The sequence below is a fragment of the Abrus precatorius genome, unplaced genomic scaffold (genome assembly GCF_003935025.1).
Source record: "Abrus precatorius isolate BTA unplaced genomic scaffold, Abrus_2018 Scaffold4, whole genome shotgun sequence".
Taxonomy (NCBI): Eukaryota; Viridiplantae; Streptophyta; class Magnoliopsida; order Fabales; family Fabaceae; genus Abrus; species Abrus precatorius.
In genome coordinates, this window is record NW_020874384.1 from 19846879 (window position 1) to 19862139 (window position 15261).

Here is a 15261-nt window from a genome sequence, read left to right on the forward strand (position 1 = left end):
CAATCAAACAAGGGGACTTTTTTTTCTTAAACTAAATAATTTAAAATTTTAATCTTTTCCAATTTAAAAAAAAAATCTTCCTTTTTTCTTTATTTCTTTCATTACGAGAGGGGCATTAGGTTGAGTCACGTGCAGGCGGTCCGGCTCAGCAGCGAAGAGGAGGTGAGAGGCACGTGGTAGAGTTGAGTTGAGATTGAGAATCAACAGTCAGAGACGGTGGCGTGACGCTTGAATCGGATCGTCCTCTGCTGTAGCCACCGCAGCCCAACTTCCTAACTGCCGCCACTTTTTGGTTTCCACTCCTCTCTTCCATTTCCACTAAACCATGGACCTCGATCCTCGTCAATACGATAACGTTGTATGTTTCTCCATCTTCTCTTTTTAACTTACGATTATTTCTTCAATTTACTTTTTCTGATTTTTAAATTACCGCAGTTATGTCCTCAATTTGTCATATTCTAATCACATAACTAACTAATAATTTCCGTCCTCCTTTCAATTTCTTTTGGTCTTCTTAACCAATTTTCGTCCATGTTAGTTGTTGATTGAGAACTCGACCGGAATGTATGTATTATTAATGTGGTTGTTGTCGTTGCCCCCTTGTTTCTCCGAAGATTTAATTTATGATAAACGATTTCTCACTCTCAGCGAAACCCTTGAGCCGCGACGACAAATATTTCAATTAATTATTTTCTGAAAGATATTTCCCAACCCTAATTTCGGATGGCAAAAATTAAGCCAAGTAGGGAACGGAAAATGAAATATAATCTGCACATGAATTACTAATTATCTGCGTCATTAAGATTTCGGTCTTGCCAATTAGTACCCTTAGGCATTGGTGTATAAATAATTGGAAGTGAAAAGTTCTTATTGAAAGTTACACTAGACAAAGAGGTGTATTTATTATATTTTCTGTCAAAAGAATTTTCACTTTTAGTTCCTTATCTGGTGGCTTAATTTGCATTTGCGTTAAAATTTTCTCCTCACTTTCTTTGGGGAAAGAAAACTTAATTGAACTGAAGTTGAACTTGTGTAGTATGCTCTGTTGGGTTTCTAATTGAGATTATTGATATCCTAGTTGCATTGATCCTCTTGCCATAATTAATGTGATTAAGTTCCATATCTTTTTGTGCCGCTTGAATTTACAGGCTATAAATGATAATGACATCCACAATGTTGTTCTGTCATATCTTATACATAATTGCTATAAAGAATCAGTGGAGTCATTCATTGCTTGCACCGGGATGAAGCAGCCAGCAGATTATTTGGAGGACATGGAGAAAAGGAAAAGTAGGTTTTCTGTCATATTTCAGTATAGAAGATTAATTCAGGATGTTTTGTTGCTTCCTGATCATGTTTTATTTGCTTGCTCTTCCTAGGAAGTTTAGTGTACACCAAGCATTCATTCATAACCACTCTTGTAAATTTTGCATCATCTACAAATGCACATTGGAATAGTCAACCCCGACTTGGCGGATGCTGAACTATTAGTTCGCTTTATTACTACTTTAAACGTCTGCAGCTCCTTGGAATGACCGGCTGACTTTTGTCTTAAGGGTGCGATTGGGTACACAGGGTTTATATCATAAATTTGACTCTGCAACTTACTGAAATGAGTTTAAAAAAAGCTTATTTTGATAACTAAGAAGCTTATTGAAATAAGCTGAAGAGATCTTATAAGAGTTATAGATTTATAAGCTAATTTCATTAGCTCTTCTAAACTCCTCTCAAATAAATTTGAGTTGTGATTATACTTTTTTCTTGTGCATCCTTTTTACTATTTTAAAATATCAATTGGGCTTTTCTTGACATTTTTTTATTTCTTGCCCTGCAGTCTGCGGGGTAGAGGGTGCTGGGAAATGCCTCTGATACCTATGAAGTTAATTGACTTTCTATTATATCCTATTACAAGTAGTAAAGACCTTCTTAATGTTATATTTGATTTTTCTTCAGGAATCTTTCACTTTGCACTAGAGGGAAATGCACTTAAGGCTATTGAGCTTACAGAACAGCTGGCGCAGGATATTCTAGAGAACAATAAGGATTTGCAGTTTGATCTTTTAAGCCTTCATTTTGTTGAGCTTGTCTGCTCCAGGAAATGGTGAGCAGAAATTAGTTTTGTCTCCAAGAGAATATTTTGTAAACTTCCTGCTTTCATAGAATCTCATTTTATTGGCAGCACAGAAGCTTTGGAGTTTGCTCAGACCAAGTTGAGCCCTTTCGGAAAGGAGCACAAATATATGGAAAAGCTCGAAGTATGATTGCATTTTGCATGGCTTTTGTGATGTGTGTGTGTTTGTAGGTGTGTTTACACGTGCTTAAGACTGAATAAATATTAAGCTGCCAATGTTGCAGGACTTTATGGCCCTTCTCGCTTATAAGGAGCCAGAGAAATCCCCGATGTTTCATCTCCTCAGCTTAGAGTATCGACAACAGGTTGCAGATAGTTTGAATCGAGCTATTCTTGGTTAGTTAAATTTATATCTACATGTTTCTTTATGTTTAATATATGTCATTGCAAATCTTAATGCTTATTTCTACCCACGTTAAGTATATGAATTTTTTTTTCATCATGGATGGTGGGTAATTGCCAGCACACTTGAACCTTCCCAGTTACACAGCAATGGAGAGGCTAATACAGCAGGCTACTGCGGTAAGACAATGCTTGAGTCAAGAAGCTGGCAAGGTAATGGGACTTAGCTTACCGAAATTGAAATTTATTCAAATTTCTGTCTTAAGTAAGAAAACCTTTGATTCCTCGTCTCTTTTTGGACCAGGACACACAATTTTTGCATAATTGCAAAAGTAGATGTAATTACTATATTATGCTTATGCACAAATTACCGAGGGTCAAACTGATTCTTTCATTACTTTGCAGGATGGGCCCCCACCATTTTCCTTGAAGGATTTTCTCAAAAGTTGACGGAGAATGAAGGATTTTCCTTGAAGGATTTTCTTAAAAAATCCACGGACAGCTGTGGAATGAAGCAAGTTTACCTTAAGCCATTGTTGGCAGACGTTGGATTGGTGTATGATTTGATCTTAGGTGTGAAGTTTGTCGAATGCCTGTTCATCTATAAATTCTTTGTTGTCAAGCTATCTTGATCTTTTTGGTCTTGCTGCACTTTTGTGAGGCAGGAGTGATTCATGAGTGAACATGGCGAAAATTGTAATTATTACCAGATTGAGATAATCCTTCCTGTCTGTCGCAGTTGACCACTGTGGCCTGGTGTCGTGTCATCTGTCATAATTTTCTCTAATTTAGATTATTTTTAATCCATTGCAAGGTTGGGCAGACACATATAAGCATCATAATTTCCCTTAGTTTAGACTTTTTTCAATCCATCGAGAGGTTGTGCAGCCAAAGCCAAGGATATATATTTGATGTAAAATGCATCTGCATCCACATGTACGTGGATATGAAAGGAAAGTTGAAGACAATTTTAGTGTTTGTGTGACTTCCTTCTCTTGTGTGTTGGAATTATCAACGTTTTGGAATATTTCTACACGTTGGGTGTGTACAAAAGCAATGTCTGATTTAAATTTTTGTAGGTATTATATGCTTATCTTTTTATTTTGTATTCTTATTTTAATATTATTCTTAGTATTTTGGTGGGGAGGCCTATCCATATTTGTGACCTTAATTAAGCACACAAAATATGTTCTGGCACGCACTAATTCCATTCAATATCATGTCATTTAATTGGATGATATCTTTCGAGGACTACATCGGTCATGTCTAAAGAAGCAACTACCTCGAAGGTCAAGCGGGAGATCCTGAAAAACACCCCTAAAAGCTTTGCCCACTGTCTCTAGTATAATTATGTTGCTTAAACCAGTAATTGATTCAGTTACGATTAGACACAACCTTTACACTCATGAAGCAATTCTTGGTAAATTACAATCACAAGGAAGAAAAGCTAAGGGATTCTGATAGATCACTTGTCCTTATTATCGACTAGGGAGATGAAGGAATATGTGACTGTGCAGACATGGAGGGTAGTAATGGGAATTTGAGCCTCACAATTGCACGATTAATGTTGGACACTTTGGTCATTCCGGTGCCTGCAGCTTGTGAATTACAAGTAGATTGTGACTTTTATTGAATAGACTTTTCTAGTGTTCTGTCAAAGAGATGGAAAATTATTAAACAAAATTCGAATCTGAAACGTTCTGCGTCTCCATCCTTATCGGTATGTGGCTGTCTGGAGTCTCCAGACTAGACAACTGCCATAATAGAATATCCAAGAAAAACAATTCTGCTTTCTCTTATGTGACAAGGACAATAGAAAGGGAATTAATTGAACAAATTTAGAACAAGTAGTTCACTGTTACACATGTTCATCCTTGTTTCAGTGGGCAAAGAATTTATTTACAAAAAATGAAATTCATAATTACTTATATTTCGATATACTTTCTTCTGGTAAATACAAGGTAAAATTATTAAGTCAGAAATATACTTCGGAATTATTATGCACTTCTGCACCTGCTTTGGACTTTGCAATGGTGTCTAAAAGCCTTAGAAGTAACAGGTGATGAAATATGGATGTAGATCTATGTTCAAGTTTACAAATTACAACTAATACCCAATATAATTTAAAACAAAAAACAAAAAAGTAACAGGTGATGAACAAAACTTTAGAAGTAGTGGTTTTGAAACCTCGGTTTGGGTGAAAGGAAACGTGTTGGCATACTGAGTCTCCACCTTCCCCCCCTTCCCCCTCGCTGGGCTCTGTCCATTGGATGATATGCTTCAGTTTGTTTGTGAATTAAGTGATGCAAAATGAAGAGTGATGCAAATTACAGTCCTACCTATATAAATCATGAAATCCCGCAATTCATATGGTAATAAATACCACTAAATAATAAAGTCTGCTTATCTCTCGGTTACTCCCTATCTAGTCTATTCATTCACCGCTAGATTTGTTATTAATGCTTTGGCTAAGATGGGTGGGGCTATCAATATTCCAATAGCATCAACGGTCCTCTTTTGTGATGACAACAATTTAGTTGAGTCCTTCTCTACATTATTTGTTTGTATTGGAAGGTGCTTTCTGAGGATGTTCTGCACAATTCAATTTATATGGACTTCTGAGCAAGTGTTGCTAATCTTAACCGAGGGGTGGGGGAGGGAACCTTGGTCTCTTTTCTTCCTCTACCCACGAAACGACAAAAAAAGACAAGGGCACTACCTAGTACTACTAGTGCTATGAACCTGAACAATAATATTAAAATTAAAGGGATGTACAACGCCGATCAGTTTCGGTAAACTCGTAGTCGTGTCCCATTTGGTACTTGTGGTGTCTCAGTCCATTGGATCTAGTTTCTCTCTTTTTTCTATTCACTGATTCCCAAGCCCTTTCCTTGAAACACCTAGGATTGTTTCATCCCACGTATGAACCCTTTGCTCTAAATGTTGTCATGTGCGTAGTTTTGGAACCCCCGCAAGCACTTATCTTCAACCGTTTCCCTCCCAATGACACCGCCCCCACCCAATGGTAAATGACTTATCCAAATTTTAATTATTTCTATAAACCCACAAAATACCCATTATCCAGACAACCGCCTACTCTCGTCCACAACTTTAATTTTCTTTAATACTTTCTCCTTTTTTATATTGTTTTTTTATTTCGCACCCTTCTCATCCATCACAAAAAATCTCTCGCAATTAGAAAATATGAAATGGTAAAAATGAAGTAAGAACTTGGTTTGGTCTTGGCCGTTTGCCACCTGAGCTAGTATGCCAACAAAAGCGCAAGCCAAGTGTATATAAGAGAAATCAACAGTGAGGCTTACTGTGGACACGATCTGTCTGGCTCATAATGCCAAGTAGCATTGTAGGCCCACTATGGGCCACGTTCCAGGTTCAGGTATTTGTATGTAGCATTTACCCTCTTCTTCTTTGCCTTGTTTTTTCAATATAAATACCACCTATCAACTCATCTCCTCTTTATGCCCTTGTGTTTATCTCTACTTTTGTAAGTCCTTCAGGATTAGTCACAAACCTCCATAGCCCACCAACTCTTGTTACTGTGCTACCAAATTAACAATCACAATGTTGAAATCAAGCATGAGAATTGATGAGAAAAAGCAGCTGAAAAAGACAGCACAGGCCAGCTCCAGGAAGGGTTGCATGAGAGGTAAAGGAGGCCCTGAGAATGCAAGTTGCACCTACAAAGGTGTGAGACAGAGAACTTGGGGGAAATGGGTTGCTGAAATCCGTGAACCCAACCGTGGTGCACGCCTTTGGCTTGGGACATTTGAGACCTCTCATGAGGCTGCTTTGGCTTATGATGCTGCTGCACGTAAGCTTTATGGCTCAGATGCCAAGCTCAATCTACCAGAGCTCTCTGTGTCAATGCAACCTCAGTGTCCACCATCTTCTGTTACCATTCCAATGGAAAACATGCAGCAGCCTCAAATTCAAAACAACTTAGAAATGGTCACTTATCCTAGTTTCAACACCAATCCTGCACTTTCCATGGCTTCTCAACAAGTAGGAGTTGGACCAATATACACTAGTGACTCAGTTGTGTCTCTTCCCTTGGATTCCAACCCTAATCCTGTTGAAACTTATCCAAAACCCATGGAGAATGAGGGGGAGTTCTGTCCCTCATGGGGAACTATGACCAACGAGGGTTTGCCAGTTTTAGATGAGTCCATTTGGGCTGAAGCTGCTATGTCCCTAGATTTTCCTATGATTCCAGAGGTTGAAATTTACCCGACGGGAAACTTGGGAGATGCGAGTCTGTGGGACTCTATGCAAACTCCATGGTGCATGTAATTTGATCGAGTTGATTGAACTCTCAAGGGCAAGAGAAACTATCAAGTATACCACATAATAGCCTTTCTTCTCAATTCTCATGTCGTATGAACTGCTGTCCGGTTTTCATATAAAGTGTATATATGAGGGTAAGTACGATGTAAAGAAAGACATATATGATACCCAATCAAAACTAGCTTATGGCTAGATATAAGATATATCATATAAAACTATAATAGTGTGTCTACCGTGTTGAGTCTATGGAAGGCCATGATCTCGTGATTATTTAGCACACATGGTTCTTCTTTTGTAGTAATATTATATTATATATCAATGTTTTGTGTCGTCCGTTTGTCCGATCAGTTCGTTTGTCCGATCGGTTCGGTTGTTGATCTTCGTCGCTCCTGTGCTATAGTAATAATATTATATGTAAATGTTACGTAATATGGTCGCAAGTGTTGCCCTCTTGCTAGGTTATCGATCTAATAGTATTATATGTAAATGTTACGTAATAGGGTAATGGTCGAAGTATTGCGCTCTTTCTAGGTTATCAATCAGTCTCCTGTGTTATGGTCGAAGTGTTGCCCTCTTTCTAGGTTATCAATCAGTTACCTGATATTGTAATAGTATTATATGCAAATGTTACGTAATAGTGTTATGGTTGTGGCGCCTTCTAGCTAGGTTATCAATCAGTCACGTTGCCTTTGGGCAACTCGTTTCACATATGTCAATAAAGATGTACTTATTTGTACGTATTATATAAAATAATGTTGCATATAAAATGTATTATTGGAATAATTTATGCCTACTGTCTATCTTTGTTTAAGTCATTTTTGTTTTAAAAATTCTTATGAGTTGATCCATTTAGTAAATCATTGGATTATTCATTAAAATAACTTTCCTCTATCTTTAAGACCATAAAGATTCGGTTCTAAGTTTAATTATTAAGACTTTGGGCTGATTCTACTATTCTTATCAAAGTTATCTCTAAAAAGGAATAGATAAATACATGCAAATACAGAAATTTGACTGCCCCTTAACATTTCTTCAAATGACCTAAGGTAATGATTCAATATTTTAACTATAATAACTACCTTAAATTCAGTTTATTTTAGAAAAGAATTGTTGAATGTAGTTTTATACATACTCTTTTTGTTTGCAATCTTATCAATACCAATCACTGAAACAAGTTGCTGAAAACACTACTGGAATAGATTGCAGTGATATAGTATACTCCTCCCTCGACCTCTGTCTGATGTTTCCAATCCCTGCACACAAGTATAAGTGAAGCATTTTAATTTGCAACTTTTTTTAGGGTAATTGTACTAATTTCTTGAGAAATTGATATTAGTGTCACATACATTTTTTTAAATTATAATATAATCTTTTCTTTGTTAAGTATTCTTCTTGAATCTTAACATCATTAGTTATTTACAAAAGAAAAACATTACATTTTTTTCATATTATATTTTAATTTGTTTTTATTTTTCAAAGTGTTTTGAAAACACTGGAGTCCTAAACATGTAGAGAAATAATGTTAAGATCCCGCATCACTTAAGTATATAGATAAAGTTCTCTTTATAAATAAATTTCCCCCTTTCTAGTTTCAGTTAGATTTCAGGATGAAACTAGTTTTCTCAATTCATGCTTCCCTACATCAGTCAAGTATACAGCTAAAGTATTCCAGTAGTTCAATAACAAGTTAACACTTTCTTGTTCACATAGTTTGATAGGCAAAATACCTTCAGGACCACCTGATATATCATAATGCTCTACAGGAATCGATAATATAATTTTTCCATTGAACTGTTATGTGAATTTCAGAACAAAACGATTCAACGTTATCCTGTTGTGGGTAATAAGGAACTGTCTGGACACTGAAAACAACTACAACGAAATGCCCATGGATGATATGAGAGAGGGAGACATTGAGTGAAACAAAATATAATGGTAACCATTTTTTACTGCAATTCAACAACTTCAATTGTAAATAAAATCTGATCTGCAAATGGTATTAAGGACCTTCGCAATAGATGCCCTATTCATTTTTTGACAATAGAAATGGGTTGTTGGCCATATTGCCCATTTCTTCAAAACCCTCAAATTTCAATTACATTTGCATAAGAGGTTATAAGACCTAACAGTCCAGGCAGCATTTCCATAACGAACGATTACATTTGCAGAAGTTATAAGACCTAACAGTCCACACGACATTTCCATAACAAAATGTTATGTATAAATATAAAAAAAAATGATGGTTCAAGCGACTAAGCTCACCAGGCATTGCGGACCGTTGGTGCAGCAGCTTGTTATCCCTCCACGGTTGGGAGCCTGAGGTATTCGCTGCTCTGTGAAACCAGCCTCACGCGGTGCCCTCAAGACTAGAAGACAAGGAGCCCTAGCCTTCGCTGAAGGCCCGTGACTCAACTCTCAACTTGGAGCGGGCAAGCAAACAAATTGCAGCCACAGCCCAACCCAACCGAGCAAAGAAGCTGTTCGATTAGGTTGATGCCCCAACTTGGGTCATAAGCTGGCGCAACCCAACTCGGCGAACTGACAAGCTTGTCAGAGGGTTTATAAAGATTATGCCTTTTTTTTTCTGCTGAATGTGGGACTTGCAAATGTTAAGACACATTGTATTAACTAATAAGTCTATTTTCCCTACATCGATTTACAACCAAAGTATTTAACTAGTATAGCAAGTGAACACTTTCTTCCTGGTTGGCAACATACCTTTGTGATTAATGGAGAACATCGTGAAAATCACATTGAATGTCCTCCCTATGCTCATACACTGATTCTGAATTATGTTTGGAAATTTGCAAAACAAATAACATGCAGACCAGTTGGTGGTGAGAGTTATTAACGGGTCATTCCCTCCAATGGGTTGGGTTAAAATGAATACACAGAATGCAAATCCCAGCGAAGCTAGCTGTATAAAGTTTCTTCAAGAAAAATCATAAATTTTCAGCCTTCACAGCTGAGATATGGGCTATGATTTTGGATTTACAGTAGGCCTTCAACACTGCTTTGAGAAAATTATTGACTTATATGACCTCTATTCAGTGTATTGTCCAACTAATTGTAAGGGCATCCGTGCCCCTCCCTTTAGTTGTTTAGTTTGTTTTATTTTGGGCATAGATTCAGTTTTTAGCAAAAATACATTAATTTATGACTGAAATTAATAGCAAAATGAATATCTGCAGTCTGCTCCGCTCCTAATTTCTCATCTATTTAAAATATACTAGGCAACCAGCCCCAAAGCCTCAAACAAAGGAAACCTACACAAGTAACCACAAGAAAATTAACATCAATTCCTTCCTAATATTTTCGGAGATTTATAAACCGTTAAACTGAACACTTCTTAATTATAAGTTCTTTATTCAGATATGGACATTTGTTTTTATTTTTTTAACTGTTCACATAATTTCAGGTTAAATACGGTGGTTGGGTAGTGTGTTTCTTATAGCGACGAATCTAACAATCAAAGTCTAATCATTACATCAGAAGTCCACTTGAGTTTGTTACTTCTGTTCCTCGTCAAGCTTGGACAAATCTCAAACCCCACCCATTATATATAACATGCCCTTTATTTATTTTAGAGTGAACCCTTTATTTATGTCTACAAGATTAATGTATATGCCCAGATTATTTTTGTAAATAACTCATTCCCTCAAAAGATTAACATCTTATTACAATAGCCTTATAAATATTTTAATCATCAAAACAATTTTAAAATCTAAATGGTGATCCATATTCATCCTTATAAATGGCTAAACCTAAAACAGTAACAAGAAAAAAAGAAGAAGATGAATTTGATCATTGTTTAGTTTTTTTTTTAATTAATTGGGTGACAAAAATATTTAAGCAATTATTGTCAAATGACCAACCGATTACATAATTTCCTCGTCGTTTAACCTGGATAAAAATATGTGCTTTACAATACTATATTATGAAATATGTCATTAACGGGTGCCCAATTACTGTGAGTATTACAGACAAGAAAATGGTTGCAACTATTCATATAACATAGTAAAAACATTTGGAGATGATGTTTCCACACAAGTTCTACTCAATTATTCTAGCGAAATGCAGCAATAGATGATGTTTCTTCGGGGTGGCTCCAGTATCTATTTTGCAACCAAATAGAATCAGCCACCACTGCATATCCATCTTGATTACGATTCCAACTAAAATGAGCATGACTTCTGTTCTTTATATCAAGAATCCCATGCCCAAAACTGGCTTCACGGTATGCTGAGTAGCTTGGCTGGGGCTCTGTCATACTGCACCATTGAGGACAATGTAACAACTAGTGCGGTTTATTTTAAAAATGCTGAAAGCTTAAAGAAAAATAATAACCATTATAACAATAAAAATAAAAATATAATGAAATCATACAGATCAATTTTTGGTTAGGTAATATACGTACACAGTAGCCAGTCCTTCTAAATTTCCTCCATCTCCAATTGTTATGTAAACTGGGGCAGATTGGTCATTGATGGGCCTGCACAGCCTATTTACAATATTATATGCAATATTTGATACGGGTTCCTGCAACAAAGAAGCATGGGATTATCACTTAACAAGGTCTTTTTATTTCTCAAGTAGTAAGAGTAGATGTTTATTTTCTCAAAATTGTTAAACATAGAAGCAACTTTGATCCATCATTGTCCCAGGAGGAGACATTAATAAATTGTGCCAGCAAGTTCCATTCACACCAAACTATGGGGGGAAAATGGGAGGTTACATAAACATTTAGGTATGGTTTTCACCCTATATATATCATCTTTCATGAATTAATTTGCGCTCATTGTCATTTACTGATAAAGATAACTTTATGTGCAAGAGAGCTATGCTGTAGAATACTCTCCTATCTTTATTTGACCACTTTTAATAGATGAGTTGCTAGAAAATTTATGTAGACCAACTTCATCAAGAATTTTCAGTAGCTAATATCTCAGTCTATCAGAATGGAAATCAAGATACAATATAAAGAATTGAAGACACCAATATTAATGCACAGAGATCAAGTAGAAGCAGCAAATACAAGTGTTTGGAATATTGCAATTAAAATGAAAACAACAATGAGAAATTGGGAACTTACAGATCGTTCATAAGCATGAACATGGCCTGCAAATACAACATCGACTTTATACTCTACAAACCATTTCTCATACATTACTCTAATGGTCTCCCCTTCCATATAGTGAGTCACATAACTATTGTACATTGGACTATGCATGAGAACTATCAGCCATGGTGTTTCTGTCCTGTTCACCTTGGGCAGTTCCTTTTCAAGCCATTTGTACTGAGGAGTGTATTTACCTTGAAAACAAAATGAAAATCTGAACCTTCAGAAATAAGTAAAATACTTTTTGTATGCATACATGAGAGCTTCTGTAGTGCTCAGTTGTGCATAATTGGCATGTTTTCGAACATAGCACAAACCAAAACCATTATTTCAAGTTTATTCATAGTACTAAAGATACCAGCTGATGAGGTATAGAGGAGATCATAGACTTAATTTCTAAAACTAAAATTAAACGAGTGAATTTTTGCTAGTAATTATTATTTGCAGTCATTTGAGAAACAAAAAAAAAAGCCTAATATCATTATAAGCATCTGTTTGCCAGAAACAAATTCTCAGTTCTCAAGCTGTTCTGAACAAGATATGCATCATGCAAATTGATTAAAAATTGAAGTTAGAAAATACTGTTATTCAGAACTGTCTATTTATCCGACAAATAATGCACATAATATATTCAAAAGCTACCAGCAAGTATTGCAAACAAAAATATTACCAAAAGCTGAGTAAGAAGACATAACAACGATGTATGCTGAAGCTCTCTTGATAGAGTACCACAACGGAGATGTACTATCAGATACTCTATATGGTACATGATAACGAGAAGTATAAGGCTTGAATGGCTTGGTCTCACCCTGCAGTAAATTAAGACTCTAGTTTTAAATCAAACTAGTAAAGCCCTTGAATGAAATCCAAATGAAAAATCAAACACAAAACAAAACAGTGTGTGCATAATATCACAATAAAGAACCCTTCCAAGGAAACAAAACAATTGAAATAACAAGCACTGAGGTAGTCAACACATACAAGTTCAGGAGCAAAATCAATTTCATGATTTCCTGCGGTCCAAATCCAAGGCTGATAGGCAGCGCAATTCTCTCAATGAATCTTCCCCAGGTATCCCACCTTGTGTTGTCATGAAATGGATAATCATCCGCATAAGAGAGATCCCCCACATACACTACTGTCTTCCCTTTAGCAGGACTTAATTCATAATGGGTAAGCGTCCTATTGGAATTATAAGTTTGGCCTAGATCCCCTGATCAATAATGGTATAATTCAGAAAGTAAGATTCCTATCTCACCCAAGAATTAAGGCCAAAATAAATATTTTCTGTTCTTATTTCTTGTTTTCACATTTTATAATAAAAATATTATGTTGTTTTTATTTTGTTTTCCATTTTAAAGATTGACATAAAAAACAATGAAGTTTTAAATTTTTTCAAACAAACCTTTGAAAATAAAATAAAATAAAAACAATGCGACATAACAATGGCATTCAAAGAATAGTAACATCAAGAATCCACAATTGAAGACCAATTAGTCACACATGCCAAATCAAATGAACAAATTTCAACGCCACAAACAGCATGTTAAGTTAATTAACCAAACAAGCAAATCATAAAAATCATTGAATGAAAAAGTGTTAATTACCAATGAGACCAAATGTATAAGGAACATTAGGGCCAACAGGAGGAGGAGTTTTGAACCAGAACTGTCGAGTGGTATTCCCTATTCCGACCAAATAGTAATATTTGGTGTCAAACTGTATTTACAATGAGAACAGGTGGATGTTACCCAACAACAGCTGTTAAGTTAAAAAAGTGACACTTGAGTACTAGTGCATCACGCACCTCCAAATCCTGAATAGTGCAGTGATGAACGTAACCAGAAGTGTAATTGAAGTAGTTGTAGGAAATAAAAAACCCATCAACTTGCCATTTGAAATCGTTGTTTTCTTCCCAGTAAATCACGGTGCTTGAACCCGGTTCATCTGGGGTAACCCATGAGATGATCACACCTTTACCAATATGATCTCCTTGTGTTATATGAACCTTTCCAAATCCACATCTTCAATAGAAATCAGCATATATAACAAGTCTAACAAACTCTTAGAAAAGTAGTTTCAAGTGTATTTAAAAAAACATGACTTTACCTGCTGGGGAGAATCGTAACCAGGTGGCACACGAAACACATCACTGTCTATTGGCATATCCAAAGACAAATAATCATTTCTTATAAAAGTACTGGTCTTTCTGCACATACTGAAACGTATATCTCCAACGTAGAAGAGAAGTAGAAAAACACTAACAACTCCTCTATGCCAATTCAGTCCCATTTATTTTCTTCAGAGTTGAATCCCAGTCAGCAATAGAATAGGCCACTACACTACAGTATGATACAATTGCATAGTTATAATCACACAGAGAAGATTTATTAGAATGTTCATATGGGTGGTTCGTATATGCTTGTGCCACGCACCGTATCCACCACGCATAAAGAGAAACACGCGGCGACGGATGAAGAGAGGACAAAGGACCCATTAGTTAGCTAACACCTTACTGCAACGAACCGTGAGTCAAAGATGACAACAACTCATCAAAGTCCCAAACATCAAAGTCATTTAAAATTCCTTTTATTATTTACATAGGGGATGCTGAGTTGCTGATGGAAAATTGTGCCATAGTTTATGAAAACAACAGTGATGTTTATATATTTATAAATTTCGCCTTATTAATGGGGCTGGAGTTAGTAGCATAATTCATTTTGTGCGATAGTTTATATAATGCTTGTTATGCATGTATCATTTTTTATTCTCACAATAATATTAATAAGTTAATAACAGATTTATGCATGTATCATTATAATCATAGTTAAAAATAAAATTCATTTAATATCGCGTAACTACTCGGTCCATGATTGAATTCACAGAGCCAAATGCAGGCATCCATGAAGGAGATTATCTACAAGTGCCATTATCTGATCAACTGTCGTTAGATAATTAAAAAAAAAAGAGTTATTTTTATTCTATTAACGTAGGAATATTTATTTTTTAACATTTTTTTTTTCTTTTATGCAAAACAAAAACAATCTAGAATGCTCAAGTTGCTGTATATTTACAATCTCATAATTCTTTACGAATTATAAAACATAATAATTTAATTTATCTTCAAATTACATTAACACCGTTTATTTTGCCAGGCTTAGAAAAAGTTAGGTTTTGATCATGGTTATCCATTTCTCTACGAATTTGAGTCTCCCGTATTCGTCACTTTTCATTTAATTTTTTTTTCTGGCTATCTATAAACTTAAGAAAGGTCGGAATTCTTATTTTATGAAAGTTTTAAGGGTAGAGTTTCACAATTCAAAAGTTTCAATAAATTAGAGGTTAATCCAATTTAGCCTTAGTG

General features: G+C 35.6%; 2 protein-coding genes and 1 pseudogene across 3 annotated transcripts; 2 read left to right on the plus strand and 1 right to left on the minus strand.

Moving 5' to 3' along the window:
* Window positions 1-118: 118 nt before the first annotated feature.
* On the plus strand, window positions 119-3556 carry LOC113865338 (glucose-induced degradation protein 8 homolog). 2 transcript variants are annotated; one of them, XM_027499814.1, is made up of 7 exons: window positions 119-358; window positions 1149-1290; window positions 1954-2101; window positions 2180-2255; window positions 2356-2467; window positions 2595-2686; window positions 2879-3556. In XM_027499814.1, the coding sequence occupies exons 1-7, from the start codon at window positions 326-328 to the stop codon at window positions 2921-2923; spliced, it is 648 nt and encodes a 215-aa protein (XP_027355615.1). In that variant the 5' UTR covers window positions 119-325; the 3' UTR covers window positions 2924-3556. The 2 variants fall into 2 exon arrangements, with proteins under 2 accessions (XP_027355615.1, XP_027355614.1); XM_027499813.1 differs by having other exon boundaries at window positions 128-358; window positions 2341-2467; window positions 2879-3455.
* Window positions 3557-6070: 2514 nt separating this feature from the next.
* Window positions 6071-6784, plus strand: LOC113866296 (dehydration-responsive element-binding protein 2D-like). Its single transcript, XM_027501177.1, has one exon. It carries the CDS (start codon window positions 6071-6073, stop codon window positions 6782-6784), a length of 714 nt encoding a protein of 237 aa, XP_027356978.1.
* Window positions 6785-10844: 4060 nt separating this feature from the next.
* LOC113864319 lies at window positions 10845-14114 on the minus strand (annotated as a pseudogene).
* Window positions 14115-15261: the final 1147 nt, after the last annotated feature.